This window comes from Pleurodeles waltl, chromosome 4_1 (assembly GCF_031143425.1).
Source record: "Pleurodeles waltl isolate 20211129_DDA chromosome 4_1, aPleWal1.hap1.20221129, whole genome shotgun sequence".
In the NCBI taxonomy this organism is placed as follows: domain Eukaryota; kingdom Metazoa; phylum Chordata; class Amphibia; order Caudata; family Salamandridae; genus Pleurodeles; species Pleurodeles waltl.
In genome coordinates, this window is record NC_090442.1 from 605,381,349 (window position 1) to 605,402,778 (window position 21,430).

General features: G+C 43.7%; 1 protein-coding gene across 11 annotated transcripts in view; it reads right to left on the reverse strand.

Annotated features, from left to right (window-relative positions):
* Positions 1 to 21,430, reverse strand: part of MYBPC1 (myosin binding protein C1) — a 362,797-nt gene that overhangs the window by 39,400 nt on the left and 301,967 nt on the right. For all 11 annotated transcript variants that reach the window (XM_069229024.1, XM_069229023.1, XM_069229030.1 and 8 more), the window contains one exon: positions 14,051 to 14,218. In XM_069229024.1, coding sequence (XP_069085125.1) covers positions 14,051 to 14,218 — 168 coding nt within the window. The remainder of the gene's footprint in view (positions 1 to 14,050; positions 14,219 to 21,430) is intronic.

Here is a 21,430-nt window from a genome sequence, read left to right on the forward strand (position 1 = left end):
TTCTGTCAACAGGCCTTTAAATCTTGTTCTTATCACATCTGCTGTGTATTCAAAGACCGATCAAATGTCAGGCGCTGTCTACTAAGGATGTTTGTTAACTTTTCTTTCTCTGACTTCAAAGTGAGAGGATTTATGTAAAAAAAAATCTGGATATTGGGGGTAGGAAAGAAGTTTCCAACAACATTTAAATTAACTATGTAAGTATTTCAGAATATATCAGAAATAGGAACACAAATGAAGCACATGTTTTATTTCTGAAGTGTGTTGGAAACAAATACTTTATTATGATCAAAACAAATCGGTACACTAGATGATGCAATTTCCACACATTTTTGTTTGTGCACTGTATAGTTTTATTATAACTGTATGTCTGGTCAGGCTGCATAAGGGTATGTTGGGTGCATACTGTGGGGGTGGAGGAGGTATAATTGAGGGCTTGACTCCAATATTTAAGAGTGTTACTCAGGAGCAATGGCAGGTGTGCAGGATGGGCCACTCCAGGAAGCAATATGGTGTGTAACTTGCCCTGTCCGAGCATTCAGGGGGGTATCATTTATTTCTGATAGGTGAATGCCCACCAACCAGTATGCCATCCACTGTAGCTGGGACGCATAACAGTAGGCATGGACATCTGGAGCTCCTATACCACCCCCCTCTGGAAGCAAATGCAGTTTGGGGGAGACTCACCCTGTGTTTCCCGCTGCCCCAAACCAGGTATGTGAATAGGGCATTGAGATGTCAAAAATAAGCTACAGGGATCACTACAGGGAGATTAACTTTTAAAATATAGGAGCCGGGGGAGCATCACCATTTTGGAAAGCGCCAAGCGCCCCATCACTGATAGAGTTAGGGTGATCCAAAAGTGGACCTGATTACGGGGAGAATTGATTGCTTTCAGTAGATTGCCCTCTAAGATATTGAGTCTTAGTCTGGTATATTTGCACTCCCAAGAAACGAAAAGTATGTTGAGGAGTCAGGATGATTGCCTCGCCCAGCGTTATGTTGTCAGTTAGTGTGAGTTCCTGAAATGAGAAAGCATGTGACTTAAGATGGTTGATCCTAAGTCCAGAAAAGTCTCTGAACTGGGAAAAAGGGCCCGAGTGGTGTAAGGTCCACGGCAAGATTAAGGATGTATAATATGATATCATTGGCAAATAGCGATATAGCATAGCAGTGTGAACTCTGCATTATTCCCCAGTCACCTGATGACTATCTAAGGCTCTGAGCCAGTGGCTCCATTGCAAGTGCGAATAGTAGTGGAGAAAGTGGGCGGCCCTGTCTGCACCTCTGTGGATCGAGTAGGAAGAAGAGACATGAGCACCAATACATGCTTGTGCAGTTGGGTCTGAATACAGAAGTTTGACCCATTTAATATATGTGGAAAGTATGTCGAATTTATGTAGGGTTGCAAACATATAGTCCCAGTCTAGGGACTCAAATGCCTGATGGAGGTCAAGCATGAGACACCCAGCATCTGGATAATCAGATTCTGCCAGGTTAATCACTTGGTATAGTCGCCTAATATTTAAGGACATGCTGTGACGGGGGAATGAAACCATTTTGATCAGAATGTACTAGATTTGGGAGCATCTGCAATAGTCTTGCTGCTAAGACTTTACTCAGGATTTTGTATTCAGTCATTAATAAGGATAGCGGTTTATAATAACACATGTCCTCTAGGTCATGGTCTGATTTAAGCAGTGATGACAGTAGGGCTTGATGGGTCATCGGAGAAAGGGTGCCAGCTTCAGTGAGTCATTGTATACTTTCTCAAGCTAGCCAGTCGAGCTCTAATGGTGGCATAAAATTCAGAGGGCAATCCATCTAGACCAGGGGTCTTGTTGCGTGGAAGTTCAGAGTTAGCAGTGTGAATTTCTGAGCATGTTTGAGGAGCTGCCAATTCCACTCATTGAGTTGGTGATACCTGTAGTAAGTGCACCTCTGATAGAAACTTTTTCAGGGCCGCAGGCAGAAGAGGGCAGACAGGGACAGTAAAGGTGAGCATAATATTCCTCAAATGCATCGTTGATACCTAGTTGTGTCGTATGTCGAATACCCATGTATAAGATGGGTGTGGGGGACAATGGAGGATGAATCACGCGTGCTAGCAGTGCACTGGCCATGTCTCCTTATGAGTGTTCCTTATGAGTGTACGTTTTGTAGTCATGGACCTTTAGATGTCCTATGAGTTCTGCATGACAAATACAGTATTCAAGAAATTCTGCCTTTTTGGAATCATCACTTGCGCATTCTTGTTCAAGCCCTCCCAGCTGTGATTCAGTGGAAGTGAGCTCACGTAGGACGGAGCTACGTGCCCCTTCCATCGTAGACAGTGCCACACCTCATACAACCACTCTAAAGGCTTCTCATTCTGTGGAGAATGAAGTAGCTGTGACTGTGTTCTCATGAAAGTATGTGGTGATGGTGGTGGCTATAGTATCCCTAAAGGTCACATCTTCCAAGTGAAGAGGTTGTTAGCACCACATTGGGACTGGAGTGGGTACACGTCCTCAAGTTAAAGCAACCTCCAGGGGATTGTGATCAGACAATGTTTTACCCAGGTAAGTGGGCTTGTAAGTGTTCGGAAGCAGTGTTGTGGGACAAAAGATGCAAACAATGCGAGAATGCAACTTGTGTGGGTAAGAACAGAAAGACTACTCTGGCATTCCCACATTTAACTCCCTCCACACATCTGATAAGGACCAACCAGATGCCCAATCTTGTAGTGCTTCTGCTTGTTTGAACAAATGAGCGCTGGTCAAGGGAGGATGCGAACGGTATAATGGGTGTATAACTTTGTGTTAAAGTCACCCCTATTAGCCATGGCTGGTGGAACCACTCATCTAGTACCGCAGAGAGGTGAGCAAGGAATACATCTTGGCCTATATTCGGAGCATACATCCTACCCAGGACCACAAATCTACCATCTAATCTCTCAAGAGCATAGCAACCATTTGTGTCTATCCTCAAGTAAATTACTTCAAAGGCTGTCCCCGCCCGCACCCAAACTGCAGTGTCCCTCGCATGCGATGAGCATGTAGTAGCAAATAATTGCCCCCACCACTTGGATCGCAGTTTCTGGGATTCAGTGGAAGTGGAAGTGAGAACGGCTCTCCTGCAGGCAAGCTATGCGAGCTCCCCAACGTCTAATCTGGGAGTGGATTTGGTAGTGCTTGCAAGCAGTGCCCATATCCCTTACATTCATGTCTGTAAATTTAAAGTGTTGGCTATGGGTGTAATTTGTAAACATCAGCACATTGACCAAAGTCAATAAGATTTCCCCCACTTCCTCCCTGCCCCCCAAGCTACAGCTCCACAGTACATGACAGATAGGAAAAGACAAAAAAAAAACCCGTCCCAATTCTCGGTCCAGCAAAAAAAAACATTAGTTCGACCAGTAGAAAACAACAACCTAGATTAAACAGGTATAAACTGTGGCAATCACCCTTGGGGGTGGCCAGTGCAACCCATGGTAATAGACTTGTGTTAGCTTGCATAAGAATCTTTGATTTACAATGATGGAGAGACATCATAGGATATAATGAGTTAATTCAGCCACGTTTCACAATAGTGCATAATATATTTAAGGATGCTGTACTTGGCGGGGGAGGGCAGGCTCTAATCAGTCCACGGGAACCCCTATAGAGTCCCCCCCCAGTGCTTACACAAGTGCCACAGCGTTAAGACCAGTTATATCACAATATCAGATGTTTGCAACATCACTGAGGGGAAGAGAGCCATGCTTGCACTGGAATCAGAGTCTGATGCAGCTGCACTAGAGGAGCTCGATGAGGAGTTCTGTCGCCGCTCCTGTTCAGTAGATATGGTCTCAAGTATTGCTTGTCGTTCCTGTAGTGCTTGCTGAGGAGATGGGGTAGCTTTGGAGAGGGGCCGTCTCAGCGAGCCTGGCCGACGAGATTGCTGAGGAAGTCCACGGGGTGTCTGTTGTGTTCCGCTGGACGATGAGCATTGGGATACTGCATTTCAAGCCAGGACCATACTGCTTAAGGAGTGTCAAAGAACAAGATGTGTTGGTCATGCACAACTCTGCCGTGAGCAGGGAACATAAGCACATATGATAGCCCTTCAGCCCTGAGTTGTGTTTTGGCTGCAAGAAACAACAATTGTTTACTTTGTACTTCCAGTGCATAGTCAGGCAATAAGGACACAACGACATTGTCCACTTGTATTGGAGCATTCTCTCTGGCTTTGTGGAGGAGAACGTCATGATCTCTAAAGTTTAGGATGCAAATCAGTATGGGCCAGGGGGATGGGCTCCCCAGGAGGAGGCTTACGAGTGGGGACTCTAAGGCCCCTTTCTACTGTAAAAAACGCAGATTTACTTTAGTTTTCAACCAGTTTTCCATGAATAGTGTAGCTCTAGGGGCCTCTGTGTTTTCCAGCATTCCTTTTATTCGCACGTTGGAACACTACATTGTGCCCTCTGCATCTTCGGCTCTTTCATGCAAAAGACAGAGTTGCAATTGCAGGTCCTCCAGCTCATGTGTATGAGGCTTCTGTTGTGGGGCTAGGGTCGCTAGGTACACTTCAGTAATGTTCGCTATGTCCATCAGCTTGCGATGTTCATCACAGAGTATGCCCAACGCCTAGGCCAACATGCCAATTTGTTGCTCTATGGCTGTCCTTGAGTCACGGATTTCCTTTGGATTAAGTCTAGTTTGTTAGGGGCCGCGTTGGGCATCGTCAGCAGAATGTAGTCTCTTCCTGTATGGTGTTAGAGAGCTTTCGGAGGGGACAGTCTTGGTCTGAGGGCCCTCCTGACATCCCTTGGCTGATGCTGGGCCGATCTTGATCACTTGGTGAAACCACGTTCCCCACCTGCAGGGTCGGGAGATGTCCGCTTTCAGTCTCAGTACTGTTCCGCGCCGTGTGCCAGGGAGACTGTTGAGTAGGGCTGTTGAGCTTGCCAAGGTTACAATGCCTTATATATACTTAGAAGTGTTGAGGGATGTTTCCCATAAGAGTAATAGGCTAAGGTACTCACACAAACCCACTTACGGTGCAGTGCGGAGGAGTATCCTTGGGGGTTAAAAAATATTCTGTAAGTGAACTCAGCATTAGACAACAGGTGCTACATAATCAATATACCCATGTCTAACAGCACATATTTTGAGGTACAGCTGTGCACTAACCAATGCAGTCAAGCTCCGTTTATTGCAGACGCCCACACTCGAGGTCCAGTCCATGAATGGGTCAGTCTATGTGCACAGGACAATCCTGGTGTGGGCGGGGGGTCCCTAGCTTGGACTGTTGCTCCAGAACGGTGAGGGGGATTCATGGGCTCCAGTGAGGTGTTGACAGTGCCGTGTGTATTCAGTTAGGTGCTACGCCCGTGGATGCTCAGCAGTAGGCAACATCCCGCATGTGCAGTACTTAGGGAATGAGGAAATCCCCGCAAATAGAGCCCAGTCCAACAGGGTTCAGGGTCACAGCCCAGTTTGCATTCACCATGCCTCGCCAGAAATCTGGCAGAAGGAAACGGTCGCCAAGGTTGGAAGAGCCCTCTCAGGTTCACGAGGCCTCGGCACTCACAGAGTGCGATTGATAACATTGGCGGGGTTGGGGTCTTACATCACCAGCCGACCTGCATCCATATCGTGGTTCACAGGAGAGCCTCTGTACAGGTCGCCAGCAAGGGAGGAGTCCTCTAGGGTCCAGGGTATGTATGCACTGTGGATCAGTGTCCCTCCTGCACGGTACAGGTCAGCACTGCCGTCTCACGGGGAAAATGGCCCAGGAACAGCTCCCCACAACTGCGAAGCTGCCCTTGGCACATCGCAGCAAGGGTCACCGTTATGATCACCTTTCCAGGCTCTGGAGTTTCGGGAGCGGGAGCTGTGGATCCAGTGCATGTGCAGCATTCTCCCCCCCTTGGTATTAGGTGGGTAGTGGGGCCCTAGATGGTGACAGATATTTGTATATCCCAGACGCCTCTCCGAGCTTCCATAGATTCCGTCAGCTATCTTAGGCGGTTGGCCAAACTTCCGTGGTTCAGTGTCATATGGGGTGTCTGTCTTTCTCTTTTTCTGTGCCTGACAACCACCCAGTCCTCTTTGGCAAGGGTTGTCTCAAGTGCCCACCGTCTGGTATTTCCTCATTTTCTCCTTTATCTCTTTTTCTGTGGTTTTAAGGTTGGTGGTGTCTGTGTTGAGTGTCTCTGTCCACTGTGGGAGTTTTGTCCGAATGGAACAACTAAACATGAGAGTGGCTGGGCTCTCCCCTTGTTGTCCAGTGCAGGGTGTTTCGACAGGCGGGCAGGACCTGGCACAGTGGCTTTTCAAATGGTGTGCCTTCTCTGGTGGTTCATTTCAGGGTTCCATAAAGGCTTCCCATGAATTGTTCTGCTATTCCTTTGGCTTGGGGCCATAGCAGTGTTATCTTGTGATCCTTTTTTTCCAACTGTGTTAAAAAGACTTTGACATCTCTGCTGGTGAAGGGCAGATCATTGTCTGATTTGAGGGTCTGCAGGAATTCCAATGTTGTGAAGATGTAATCTAGTGCACAAATCATTTTAGTGACACCAATTGACAAGATCATTTTGACTAGCAGTAATCAGGAGTATTCAGTCACTGGTACCATGTGGTACTTGCCTGAGGTTAGAGCACCAAAGAAGTCAATTACTACTAGGTCACATGCCTTCCCTTGTAGTTCTGGCATGGTCATGGGTAGTTGTTTTACTGCTGTGCAGAGGCATGTGCATGTGTGACATGACCACAGCTGTCTCCACCGTGCTTTGGGAACCATAGTCATTTTCGCAGAATTCTTTATGTGGCAACTATTTTGAGGTGCCCCTCATATGCACGTTCTATAGCTTACTTTCTGAGGATCTTGGGGAGGACAATGTGGAATTCTTTAAAGATAAGTCCTTCTTCTATTATGGCCAGCTCTTTCTGAACATTTTAAAACACTCTGATTTCCTCAGATTTGCCTCCCTGGTTCTTGGTGTGTCTCCACTTGTGTGTCTTGATTAGATGTTTGACGAGCATGAGGTCCTTGTCTTTTTCTGTCACTGCAACTACTTGCGGGATTAATAACGCCATGGCTATGCTGTTGTTAGCTATAAATTGTAAGTATTTCTTTGCAACAGATGGGTTGGGTTTGGTTTTGTTGACAGTAGTGTGTGTCGTAAGAAGTAGACTGCCTAGTTTTGCTCTTCTCCTGGCTTCTGGACGAATATGTAGCCATAATCCTGCAAGCGCATTCCCCACCTTACGATCCTTGGGGGCATTTTTTCTTGGTATTGGCAAAGATCGTCAGTAGGGACTGGTGATGGGTTATAATGGTGAACGTTTTCTAAGAACATGTCCTATAAAATGTCTGTGTCCTTGTGGAACTGGTCCGACATCTTTTCTATGCACATTATGTTGATAGATGCCCTTGTGTACATGATCAACGGTATCTAATGACTGTTCACTTGCATGCTAATTACTGCCCACTTGCTTTTTGCCTCTTTTGTCTTCACCTGGTGTACCTTCTCATTGAAGTGACATATGAACAGTATCCTCAGGTTTCTCGTGGCTGAGTTTAGGATGCTTGGCACCATGATCAATATCTCTACTACACAGACTTTGGTGACCACTTCACATCCTTGGTTTTTGAGCACCATTGTGAACTTGCCTGTGCATGTCAGGGATTTTGTTCCGACCCACGTGCAAATCTTAAACCGGGTCTGTATGGCATGCACATCAGTTCTTGGGCCCTATTACATTCACAAAAGCTCCACTGTCAACTAGGAATTCTGTGCTGTGACTCCTCATTTTGACATTGACAGTGGCCAGCTGGTCCTCTGGAGTCTTTGTGGAAATCATCAACAGGTAGCCATCATCATTACCACTGTCACTGGATGTAGATGTGGAGGATTGGCTGAGCAACAATGTGTATGATGTCTCTCTTTGTCTTTTGACCTGTGACAGTGCCTTGGCGTGTCATCAGGTTTTTCTCTTCTTACATGGTTATCTATTTTGCCTTGCACATGGCAGATGGGCTTGAGGTGGTTTTCTTCTCCACAATTCTTGAAATTTTGTTCCACAGCAGGGCGTTTTTTCTTGTGTGGATAGAACAATCCACATTGGTAACATGCACCTTTAGGCCAGCTGAATGTGGCATTTTGTTTGTCTTTGCCCGTCTGGTGTTTGCATCTCAGGGTGAGAATGTTCTGTTTGGGAGTGGTTCCTGCTACCACAGTGGTGGTGGCAGTTCGCATTTCAGCCTGCACTTCTGCACTTGCCATAACCAGCATCTTCTCTAGTGTGTGTGTCTCTCTGTGATTCTGACTGCAGAACCATTCAGACTGGCACCCATCAATCATCCTTAGCCTCATGACTTCCTCATCATTGAAGTAACTGAATTTGCAGTACTTGAAGCGGGTCTCTAGTTGCTATATATTTCTCCCAGTAGTTGTTGCAGATTTTTTACTGCATATGCCATGCAGACTTAGGCCAAACTTAGATTCATCGTTAGCATTTTGTTAAGTGGAGAAAACTAAATGCCCCACTGCTTATTATGGAAATACAGTTGATTAAGAGCAAGTTCAAGTTGATCCATTGTTAGCCCTAGTACAAACATTTTTGTGTGATGTGGATCAGAGCTAACTAGTTTTCGGCATTCCCTGGACGTTCAAAGGAACTTGTTTGTCATTTCACACCAGTGTTAAGTTTACCGCAGACCTGCCAACTTCACCAGTAGCCTCGCAGCGTGAAGAGGGGGCGGGGCCTTGGAGGGGGCATGACCTCGTGCCGAGAAGCACCTAAGAGGCACTTTTTCCCCCACCCTGGTTCAAACCCCCTCCACAAAAAAAAGAAAGCTGGCTGAGGCTGCTGTCGATGCCCTACGGTGTTTCCACACTCATTAATGGACATCAGCAGTTAAAAGCCTCTGAAAACGAGCTGAAGACCACTTTTTACTGTAGTTTTCATCTCTTTTTACCTGCCACTGTGTGATATTGGCTCCTCACCGGGAGACCATGTGAGGGTAGCCAATATCGTGTGTCACACGGTGGCACCATGTGAGTTGGCAGGTCTGTTACAGTCTGTACCACAAGAGTAACCTGTGTCACTAGGAAGACATTTTAGAGTAAGAATCGTAATGGAACCAGCGGCGGCCGCCTCATAATTCAAGGGGAGGGTCAGGGTGAGGACGGAGAGGAGGTTTAAAAAAAAAAAACGTACCTTGCCTCCGTCCCTGCCACCTCCTGCCACCCAGCACTCCTCTTCTTCTGGTGTCCTAGCATTCACTGGTGGGACACCAGCACAGGCTTCCCAGCAATCCTGGTGCTGCTTTCATGCAAAACCTAGCATGAAAGCAGCACCAGGATTGGTATGAGCAGCAGTGACCGAGGTCTGTGCAGTTTCTCCAGCCCGACTGTTAAACAGAAACCTAAGTGCGCATGTGTGTTTGGCCGGCTTCAGATGGCCGGCCAAACACACATGCACACTTAGGTGCACTCTCTCCACATTTCCCCTCCCACCTCCCATGGCCCAGCCCTGCCCCTCCCTGCTGCAGTGCCAGAAGCAGAAAAATAAAACAATAGTTTACTATTTTTCTGTCTCTCGCTCAGCCAGTCGGGCGACGCTCCTTTGCCATAGCGAAGGAGCTGCCCCTGTATGGAGCACGGTGTGGTTAAAAAAATGTGAGATCTTTGTTCCTCTGTGTGTGTTTGTTAGTGGAAGCGACCACTGCACAGGATCTCTCCATGTGTCCCTGGCAGTGCAGGAAAGATTTGCTTATACTGTTGTTTGTACTGTTGACAGGGAAGGGCTTTTGATTGAATGTGTGTGAATGTCACAGTGCACCTCAGCCTGACCGTTGGTACCACCAAGCATTATATTTGCGATGGTTATCTGAGGTTAAAAAAACATAAATGACAAAGGCAACATGATTCAAGGCTAGACCTTTTGGCTTTGCTAGTGCTTGCCTTCAGCTGAAATTATGTTGCTTAGGCTATTGCCTGTTACTGTTCAATTTATTTTACATTTGACCTCTCCCACTCCATCATATTTATGTATTTTATTTGTCCTATTTTTTTGGAAGATGTGAATCGTCCTAATCTACCAAATTAGCTCTAAGAGTTTTTGGAAGTTATTTGCAACCATCCCATTGTTTAATTACTCGCACACCATCAGAGCAATACCCGTGACTTGATAATACCTCATTTTACTCTTCGATTCCAGATCCACTAACTTGGATTGGACAGACCATCCACTGATTCTTCTTCAAGACTTGTCAAACTAAACAACTACAATTTAAATAAATTCAAATTAAAAAATTAACAAAATCTTTCACATTCTAAACTTCAAGAATTTTTCACATCAGTAGAGCTCCTAGATCCAAAAAATGATATTGACTCTACCCTCTAAATATATCATGAGCAAGGACTTTCTTTTGCCAGTGAAGTTGCTCTGGTACAGATAAAAATCTCAATTTGTCCAAAAATGTTCCTTAGCATACTCCAACTTTGGTAAACAACACTGCCTCGTTCAGAGGGAAGGAAAAGAATGGTGATGCTCCAATGATGTCTTTCGACTTGAACAGATACAAAATACTTAGGAAAGAATGCAGAGACATGAGTAAGATCTGGTTATTAGAGTGATGTAATTGCCTCTGTGTCCAATCAGTAAAAACATTTATTTTGCTCTGTTCAGCAATGCTCAGAACAATGGGCCTTTTCTTCCTCAGTTTTTATTGCTGATGCCTGCACTACATCTAACCTGTACCTTGTGAATAAAATAGTATTAGTCTTGATTGACATACATTTTTCTCTTCATCTGCACCAGATTATGCAGTTATTCCACGGTCAATTTCTTCATGGCCTTCTTTTACTGAAATTAAACCCCCTTCAACGTTTTTCGGTTTTATAATCTCTCAAGCTCTCCTATTAAACCTATGATACCACCCAGGCAAAATATTTATTCAACTCCAGGCCAAGCACCTGCACCCTTCTGAAATATAATAAATTCTTCTTTAAAGCAAGGCTGGTTTCCATCCTCTTTGAAAACAGACCTTCTCTTGTTTCTTATAATGTTTTCTCTGAAAAAATCTACTTACTGGATGATATAGACCAAAGGAGTTTCGTCCCATAATCCAGCCTTCCCCTTTTGCATAAAAATATTGAGAAAGTTGTGTTACTCCAGTTGAAAACCAATATAGTAGCAGCCAATCTTTTCGGAACCTGCCAGTCACAATGTTGTTGTCTTCACTGTATGGAGGCAGCTGCTCTGCAGATGGTGGTTGACATCCTACAAGCATCAGGTGGAAGGACCATGCACTGGCTTGTGTTGTTTAGATCTCTCAGAAGCTTTAGGTATAGTGTGCCATGGGACATTTGGGCCTGTTTTATCCTCCGCTGTGAGTATCAGTGGAGGAGTCCTGGGCTGGGTTTCTTCTTTTTTGTCTGGGCGTTCTTAATGTGTTCTGATGGTTATTGTGAGGTCCTCTCCTCAGCCTGTACATTGCAAAGTGCCACAGTGTCCTAATCTTTTGTCAACTTTATTTAATCTGTAATCTAAGCCCCTCTGAATTTGCTGACAAAGTGGCAGAGTTTTAATCCATCAGTTTGCTGATGACTCCCAAACAAATTTGATAATGTCAGGACACGCTGATGTCCACTGTCTGCTGAATTACCTTCAGGTGATCGAATCCTGAGGGTGTAAAGTAGCCTCAAATTTGTCCTATTTTCTGTGCCACCATTGGTAACTAATTCAATCTGATCGCTAGGGTTTCTTGATTTGAAGCTTTTCTGGCATGCTCATGAAAGCAAAGGCATCTTACCTCCAACTCTCTTCTTTGCTGTGTGAACCCTTTCCTGCCAACACTAGCCTTTAGAATTGGAATCCACTTGCTGGTGTTGTCTCACATTGATTGGGGTTAAAGATCTTTTAAGTGAGATCCTAAAGCACGCCCTTTCACACTCAGAGCTGTTTTGCTTTCTACCACTAGTTTGACTGAGGGCACTTAGATAAGTCAACGCATTACTCCTGAAAGTTCTGCACTGGTTGCCACTGGAGACTCGTATTCAATTCAAACTTCACTGCAGCACATATAAGGTTTTTGATTTGCAACAACCCTCTTGTATGAGAATCTTCATCTATCAAAGTAGGAAAGGCGGAAGCCTTGCACAACTTGCAGTAAGTCTCTTTCTGGCTTTGATCTTTTTCTTGACAGGATGACCAACTAAGATTTTTCACTTTCTGCACCTAAGGTTGCGAATTATCTCCTGCCATTATTCAACTTGCGCCTGTCCTTTTAATTTTTCTTATGCTAGTCCTGTAAAGTTCCTTTCTTTTTGATTTGTATTATGGCTGATTGTATGTTATTGATGTGCACTCGTTTTTTTACTTGGTTTTTATGTTGTACAGAGCTCTGCCGGCCTTTGGTAAGGTCTGTGCTTTAGGGGAAAAAATCTGAATGCAGCTCACGTCATTTTAAGGGACAGGGGCAGCAATCAGAACAATAATTTAATTTTGCGATTTTGAACTCAGAGATGGAGGTCTCCATTCCTGCATGAAAAGTGTTTCAGTAGAATTCAGTAGAATCCACGTAATGTAATCCTGCCTCATTAGCATTAATGGAGAAGGATTCTGCAAATCCTAAATAACGGGCAATTGATGCTGTAGTGGATTTGTACATCAGTCTCAGTGCGCAATGAAGGTTGGGTCATAAACCAAACACGACCAAGGCCTTTACGGACATTGGGCCCTTGTGAACTAGGGAGAGGGAAGTGGCATAAAAGGGGGAAGAGGAGGAGAGAGAAGATAAGGAGTAACAGAGAGTGCAATTGAAAGAGAGAAGGGGAGAAAGATAGAGACGCAGAAGGAGAGAGAAAGGGTGATATACAATCCAATTCCAAAGCATTGTGATGGGCAAGGAGGTCCTAATGTAAAACCACATTGAGTAGATCAAAGTCTTCAACATTGTAATGAGACACTAAGGGCCAGATTTATACTTTTTGCCGCAAAACTGCGCAAACGCAGTTTTGCGGCAAAAAGTATAGCGCCGGCTTGCGCCATTCCACAGCGCCAGCCAGGTGCCATATTAAAGGAATGGTGCAAGCCAGCGCTAAACTTGGGCTAGTGTCTTAAAAAAAGACGCTAGCCAGGTGGGGGTGGTGGTAGAGAAGAATGGGGTTGTGCATCAAAAAATGACGCTTGCCTAGTTAGAAGCAAAAAAAATGCCTCTTACCAGACTAGCGCCATTTCCTGGCACAAAACCACCAGTAACATGACTCCTGTCTTAGGAAAGACAGGAGCCATGCCCATCACCCCAGTGGCCAGCACAGGGGACAAGTGTCCCATTTGCATGGCCATTGCACCCTGTGCCATGCAGGGGGTCCGAAGTTAGGGCCCCCGTGGAAAAAAAAAAAAATACAAAAAACTTACCCTACTTACCTGGGATGGGGTCCCCCATCCTCTGGTGTCCCTCTGTTGGGGTGGCGGTGTTCCTGGGGCTTTGGGTGGGCACCTGTGGGCCCATTCCATGGTGTTTAACCATGGAAATGGGTCCACAGGTCCCCTAATGCATGGTCTGACCCAGGCAGTAAATAGGGGTGCACAGCAAGCTTTGCACCATTATTTAGCCACTCCTCCCACCCATGAGTCATTTTAGCACAGGGGGATAAATATGGGGCTATGGGGATAGCACAGTTTTTTAGATGGGAATGCCTATCTTGCATCTCATTGACGCAAGTAGGTTAATGCATCCAACAAATGGTACAAACTCGAATATTTTGACGCTAGGCATGTCTAGCCTCAAAATATAAATATGGAGTTAAGATTGTGCCGAATTTGGGTAAATCAATGACGCAAATGTGGCGCAAACAGAGTATAAATATGCCCCTAAATTGGTATTAGAGTGGCCCATAGAGTTGACAGTTAGGCAGTTCCGCTGCTTCATGGCAACGCAAAATCTGAGATGGAGTTGCAACTGGAGTGGGGCCAGAATGTCACTTGTTTCAGACACTTGAACCACGTCTGCTATACTTAGTAGAAGACAATAAAAATAGAGTTGGAGCTTTCGAGAGAGCTAGTTATCTTACCTATGACTTCCTTCACCATAATAGGCTGTGGGTACAGCCTGGGGTCACTTGGGCCAGCAGCATTCACAGCTTTGACACGCACTAAGATCTTTGAACCAGTAGGCAAACCATTAATTGTGAATCGCGTTTTGTCTGTCAGTTCTGGGTTTGCCACAATCCATTGTTCCGCTGAAAACAAAAAAGAGAGAACGTTTAAATTCCAAAGACGTTCTACTACTTGACAAACCATAGTCGGATATCTTGAGTGAAGCAGCCATTTTAAGTTCCCCCCATCCAAACCTGAATAGCTCTCCCAATCCAGTTTTCTTCTTTGCACATACTTATTCACCCCATTATAAATGCAGGACGACAAGTACCCGGATTAAAAATCCTTGATTGGGTGAGCTATTCACACATCTTTTTGGGAAATGGAGAACTCTTGAAGGTTAAGGCCTTATTCAACATCTGTGGTTCCAACAAAGTGGAATTAGAGTTCCTAAGGTCAAATATAATAACATTGAATGTATTATTTAATTACTATACTTACTTGGTTGAGTTTTTCTTTGCACCATACCAGCCAGACCTGCATTTTACCACTTTTTTAACAATTTGGGAATATGCCCAATTACAATGAAAAAGAGTGGTAACTTTGATTCAAAAATTGATCTTTGAGGTTATTGGCAACTCCAAAGTAATTTTTTCATGTCAAACATTTTAATAATTCATAAAATAATTAGTTTAAACAACCGTGGAACAATTATCTTTTTTCAAAACGTTTTGCCCTCTACGTTTTGTAACTTTTGTACAAATATATCTTCTCAATTGCTCTGCGTTTCGGTTGACAGCTGTCTTGTGAATTTATTAACAGGCATTTCAAGTAATAAGATTTTGCTCCGTGCATCGAGTTAAAAAATCTATTTGTGCACCAATGTATTGAGTCCGAATGCATAACGATGCAAGTACACATATAGCATCAATTTAATATCAGAGACATTTATTTTTCGGAAACAATAACCTTCGTTGTTCGTGCATATTCAATCCATTATTGTGTAGATCATCCTATTGCCTAGTGTGTACCTCATCCCTTCCATTCAGTATTTAGCTCACTGACGTTTCAGACAGACATAGCCGACAGGCCCAGGTTCCTGGGCGCCAAAGACAGATTCCTGGTTAGATCTACGCCAAGCATATTGTGCAGTGGGACTGGTGGCTTTGTTCTATGAAAGGGAATAGGGGCATGCACCATAGTGACCTTTAAAACAAGGGAATGCAAAAGAATCTTTCAACATTGATTATCATCAGAGGTAGAGGCAAGCATAGCCTTCTTACTGTGCAGGTAGAGCGCGGACCATTTCACAGCATGTGAAGTTTGACTGAGGATGAAAGAGATCTTTCTACTCTTGAATAAGTGTTGTGTTGTGTGGGATATTTTTTATGGCTACAATGAGCTCAAACTAACCCTGATTGTATTGGTGGTATTGCTAAGGCAGTAGCAGTACTTCTCCTGGAGAAGGCCCACTCCTTCCAGACACCTACTACAGCAGATAATGCAAAACAGGTAGCAGCAATTGAAATAGTGGTGCTGATAGTAGGCTTCGACCAGGTCCCCTGTCAGTATTTGTCACATCTCTAACAGTCATGCTGTCCTGCACTCCCTCCTGCTTGGGCAGCAACAGGCCAGCAGTGCTACCTCAAAGTGTTGGTGCCAGTGGTATGTTACTTTCAGCACAACGTATAAAACTCAAAGCCCAGAAGATCTACCAGGCACACAACATGCCTCAGAATCGGGTCCCGAGAGAGTGCTGGTAGGATGCTGGGGACATAAAAAGATTGATGGGCTTATTCATTTAATTTACAGACAGATACTGAACAAGAGAGTGAAAAAAGACCAGTATCATCTTAAAGAGGTCCTAGGAAGCTACTCTTTTCTGCTTACCATGTGTGTCATAATGATAGCAATTCTTTCAAAACCCTTTTCATGCTGGAAGAAAGGACTGCTGGGCAAAACAGCACCACTTTCCTAACCATCGGAGGCTTGGTACAATCAGAAAGGGAATCATCATTTTTATAGCCCATCCTATGGCAGAACGCTTACTGAAGGCGCACTCGGGATATACATAAGCAGAGGAAAGCACAGTTCCTTAGATGGAAATTCATCAGTGTTCCTGTGTGTATTGCGAGCTCCAAATATTACTCACAGGTGCAATGATGAGCGTCTGCAATTCTCAATTATCCAAGTCAGAGCACAGGCACTTTTCCACAGTCACTGCTTCAGAATGGAGTTTATCGCTTGCAAAATTGAAGTCTATGAAGACTTTTTGGTGTTTTCTATCGCGCAGATGCGGCTTAATGGAGATGCAATGCACTTTACAGATAACACTTTTTGATAGCACAAAAGGGTCTCATACATGATGTTCTGTCCACAGAACAGTATTGTCTCTTTGGTTAGGGGTACATCACAACGTGATGGAACGTGACTGATCTGTTTGCCTCCCCGTTTGAATTTGCATTACTTTACTGATTCTGTGACTCAGTAAAGTGTCAGTGAGTTAGTGGCTTCAAAATGTACGCACCAGTGATTGCTCACTGCGGGGTAACCAGGCAAGCACACCAGAGCCTGGTACCTGCAGATGGTAAAACAGCATCCACATACCGCATTTTACTTGGCAGATTGGCAAGTATGACGCATCTTAGATTTTCTACATGAAATAATCGCAGGGCTATAAGAAAGCATGCATTGTTTGTTCCTTGCTATCTGTGTATATCTGTTCAACAGACCATCTGCCTTGTTACACTATACTATGCTATGTAATGGTTTGAATAGCAGGGCTTCCTACAAGTTATTGTATAGTGAGAGGAGGCATGAGGATGGTAGGATGTATGTGTACAGACATGAGGTTGTGTGCGTGGTATATGGGTGGGAAATGCGCCTATGTAGGTATATGCATATGTATGCCTGAGTGTTGATACAGGAAGGGTGTGTAGATTGATGCGGTGTGTTTTAGATGGTGAACGGTGAGATATGTTTGCATGCATAAATGGAGTGATGTTTGTATATGTATGGAGGGAGGGAGGTGTGAGCTTGTCTTTAAGCGTCGTTTATTTGTAAATAAATGGATGTGTTTCTATTTGTGTATGTGTGTTGATTAATGTTCGTGGGTGCTTTGTGGATCAATAAAATAGGCAATGGAGATACCAACCAGGCCTGCTCAGAGAGTGATAATGGTTAGAGAAGCTGTTGGGGTTATTTACAATACATTATATGAGGTGCTACTAACCAAAACTGGCGTTCTGTACATAGACACAGCAATATTGACGAGTTTTCTGAAGGAGAAAAATCATGTAAGTAAGAACTGAGAGGTCAGGAGAATCCTTGGAAGCTTGGGAGTAGGAGGGAAGAGAAAAGACAGTCAGAAGATACTGTCAAGCGTAATACTTTGGAAGAGAGCAATGTAGGAAGTTACAGGATGAGGTGAAAGAGCAGAAATGGGAAAGATTTTATAAGAATTGAGAAAAAGTAAAAGAATGAGGCTTAGGACATGTTTGGGAGGGTGGACCATGGAAAGTCTTACAGAGAGATGTGGTAAAGGACACAGGCGGGTAACAGAAGGAAAGTCTAGAAAACAGAAGGCAGAAACTAGCCCAGACAAAGTTTGAATAAGTATGTGTCTAGCTTTTTGTAGAATTTGAGAAGGTCCTTCAGTTGTCTCAGATCTGTTGTGAGGGAGTTCCAGAAAATGAAAGGCCGCCTTGTGGGATATTACGTTTTTGGATTCCAGTCTTGGGTTTTCAAATCTTCTCAAATTTGTATTACCATCAGAGATTCTGAGTGATGAGTGAAAGTATTGCAGCTCTCAGTGGTGCAGGACTTTAAATGTGAAACAAGCCAACTTTAACATTATACTAGCTTTCAGAGAGAGACAGCAGAGTTCCCTTAGGGCAAATGAAATGTAGTATAATTTTTAGTTCCACAAATCATCTTAGTGTCGGAGTTTAAGACACGTTTAATGGAAGCTCAGAAAGCTGGGAATGCCATAGTCAGTCCATGAGAGTACCAGGGTCTGCCCAACACTTTGAAAGTTCTCTTGTTGCAAGAAAGATCTTCCAGTGTTGGAAGCAATAGCGAGTTTGGAGACATGAACTTCTTTCTTTCTCTTATGTATAACATTTTTAGGGTCAAGCCTGCGTTGCATGCGCTCGCGCATGCGTATCGCAGCAAGACGCTTTAGTGTTCAGAAAAGGGCTCAGAGCCCTGTCAACGTCACGGCCGTGTTTTTCATTGGGTCGTGGGCTTGACTATTAAAATCTGCTTGCTCTCATTAGTCTAAGGCATGCATACGTCATGCCTTTTCCGGTGGCTAGCCCTCCTCGAGCGCATCGACCAAGTACAGAAAACATGCGAGGCTCGCTGTTTTCTGTCCGGCTCGTGGACTACTTTTTCTCTAATTTACTAGCGCGATTTCGCTTGGCAGTAGTCGAGCGCTTTGCATAGTTAATTGCACTTTTTCGGGTTACGTGCATAAATGCACTTTTGCCGATAAGTGAAAAGTCGGGTTATGAGTTTACAACGCTATCAGCTCTAACATGAGCAAACGCGAGACCCGTTGCATTGCAAATGCTTGTTCCAATTCTTGCATTAGCCAATTCAGAACAAGGGGCCAGATGTACAAAGCAATGGTTGCAAAATGCTGGTTGTTATTTGCGATCAGTATTTTTGCCACCAGTGTGGTATTTTGCAAACCTACCTATGTACTAATAGGTTGGTTTGCAAAATACCGAATCGTAATGGGTCGCAATTCGGCCTACCTCATGAATATTAGTGAGGATGGCTGCAAATTGTGACCCTCTATGATTCACAGCCATCGCAAGGATGGTGGCCTGCTGACGTCAGCAGTCCATTATGTCTGTGATTGCCTTTAAATAAAAAACATATTAAAAAAAATACAGCCTATTTTCCTTAAAGGAAAACGGACTGCCTTTAAATAAAAAAAAGATTAAGCAACATTTTTAAGAGTAGGCAGTGGTCCATTGGAGCACTGCCTACTCTTAATAATGTTTTTATCAACATTCACAAAGGGGAAGTGGTCCCTTGAGAGCCCTTTCCCATTAGCAAATGGGTTACCACTGCATTTGTGCAGGTGTTTTGCAACTTGATATTGGCTGCAAAACTTTAATACATCCCATTTTGAAACAGTATTTAAAAGGGACACCCTAAACACGCCCCTTCCAAATACTGAGTCGATATTTAGTAGCAAACCCAAATTGTGGCTCTGTAACATGTTACTGAATCATGATTTGGTTTTGTTTCATCTCAAAAGGCATTTTTGTGGTCACAAATTACCCACATTTTCGAATCTGCCCTTTTCAAATAGAAAACTTCCTTTGTACATCTGCCCTTACGTCATTTGTCATAATGTTCTTGTGTGCTACTAGGTTTATAGTTGTGAGGATCAAGACCACCCAGAGAGCCTTCTTTCAAAGTACTGAATATGGCCTCTGCAGCATGTAAATTGAAACACACAGATTAGGAACAGGACCGAGTTCAAACCAAGGATGGAAATGTGAAAGTCTGAGCCTCTCTCTTTAGTCCATGGGTGCTGTCTTCTGCGATAGAACTTATTTTGACGTGCACTCACGACTGAGAAGGCTATGTCAGGACGGTCTTACTGTAAGAGACGACAGATGTAGAAATAAAAACATAACTATCGTTAATAAGTTTACTCTCTCTTAAACAGGGAAATCTAAGAGTGAGCATGGTCATCTGGCACTTACAAATAAAAAAATATCCAAGTGACTAGTGGGTGAATTAACCGTAGAAATATTCGGTTGGTTGTCGATCTCAAATTTCTTTTACCGTGTAATGGCAGAACTGTCATGAGTAGCTGGAAACAGACACCTGACATGGTGATCCCAGGTGAGAGAGGATAGTCTCCTAGAGGGGAGAGGTTTTCTACTTTACTTGTGATGAGAGAACTACACTGTGCCATGACTTACCCAGAGTGCTTATGTACGCTGGCTATCACCCTACCTTTTCTATACATCTGAACAAAACAAAACCATTGTGAGATGTGCATTGATTTGTACCAAATGAATGGCAGCTCACACTAATAATCTATTTAGTCTCATCTAAGTACCCAATATGGTTGCTCAAACTGAGACATAACTGGACAAATTATCTGGTTCTAACATTGGCCCCTCTGCGCTACTGCTCTATCTCACTCTTAGGTCAATGTTAATACCAATCAATCCACTAGATCTGAGGACTAAAAAAAAATAGCACACCACCTAAAACATATTCCGTGTTTTATGTTAGACCTTAGTACACCTTAACTGGATGCTCAATAATCATATGGGCAAAATGGATGGCGTCCACTAACCCTATTATTCAGCACAAGTCTCAAACAATGTGTAAAGTGATCAAACCCATCACATGGACGTTATTTTGAGTTTCACTTGGAATATTAATCGTGAGATTCGTAATTGCAGTTCCCTTGGCTGGGATAGACCTTAGTTTCCAAAGCTTTTTCCGGAAATATCATTTCAAACCAACCACTGCCAGTTATAAAGTGAATGGCAGAAAGGCAGTCTCATGTAACAGACCTTTTACACATGCCAGGGAGACATATTGGTGGCCTCCTCCACAATACATGACCAAAAACGTCTAGCACAACTGGATCGAACACCTATACAACTGAAAAGGGACACTTGCAATGCAAGAGTTCCATAAAATATTTATTTAACCCTCTAGGTGAGATGAAGAAGCTTTCTAGATGATATAAATGATATGAGAAAGAAAAATGCTTAAACTTCAAAATCAATTGATAAAAACACCAGGGCCGATTTAAATAAACATTTATGAGTAGGGTAAGTAATACTCTTTTACATACTCTTACATGACTTTGTGACATCTAACTCCCTATTTGTAACCATGTAAAGAGGTCATAGAACTTTTATTTGCGCTATTCCCTGAATACTTCAGTTGGAGATGTTTTGGGGCCTATTCAGAAAGGTAAGTAAGAAGACATGAAAGGTCACTACAAGATTACCACTTCACATACTCACATACTCACAACCACAAATGCTTTTATGAAACGACACCACCATATCAATGTTCTGTACTTTTTACTAAAAGAAAAGAGTACAAAAGTGAAAAACTACTGCAATAAAAAGAGATAAACTGCAAAAAAAGTTACCTTAGGACATTTCTGAAACAGTAAATAATGGAAGTGTCATGGCCAACCACAGCCCCTCGTACAACGTTACTATGAATGCCTTAGTGACCTGGCTGAAGATTTGAACCTGAAAACATTACAGTATAGATTGAAATAAAAACGGATGAAACTAATGGACAAAGGACCTCATATGAAACATTGCACAGAGTAACAAAGAGCAACATTATAG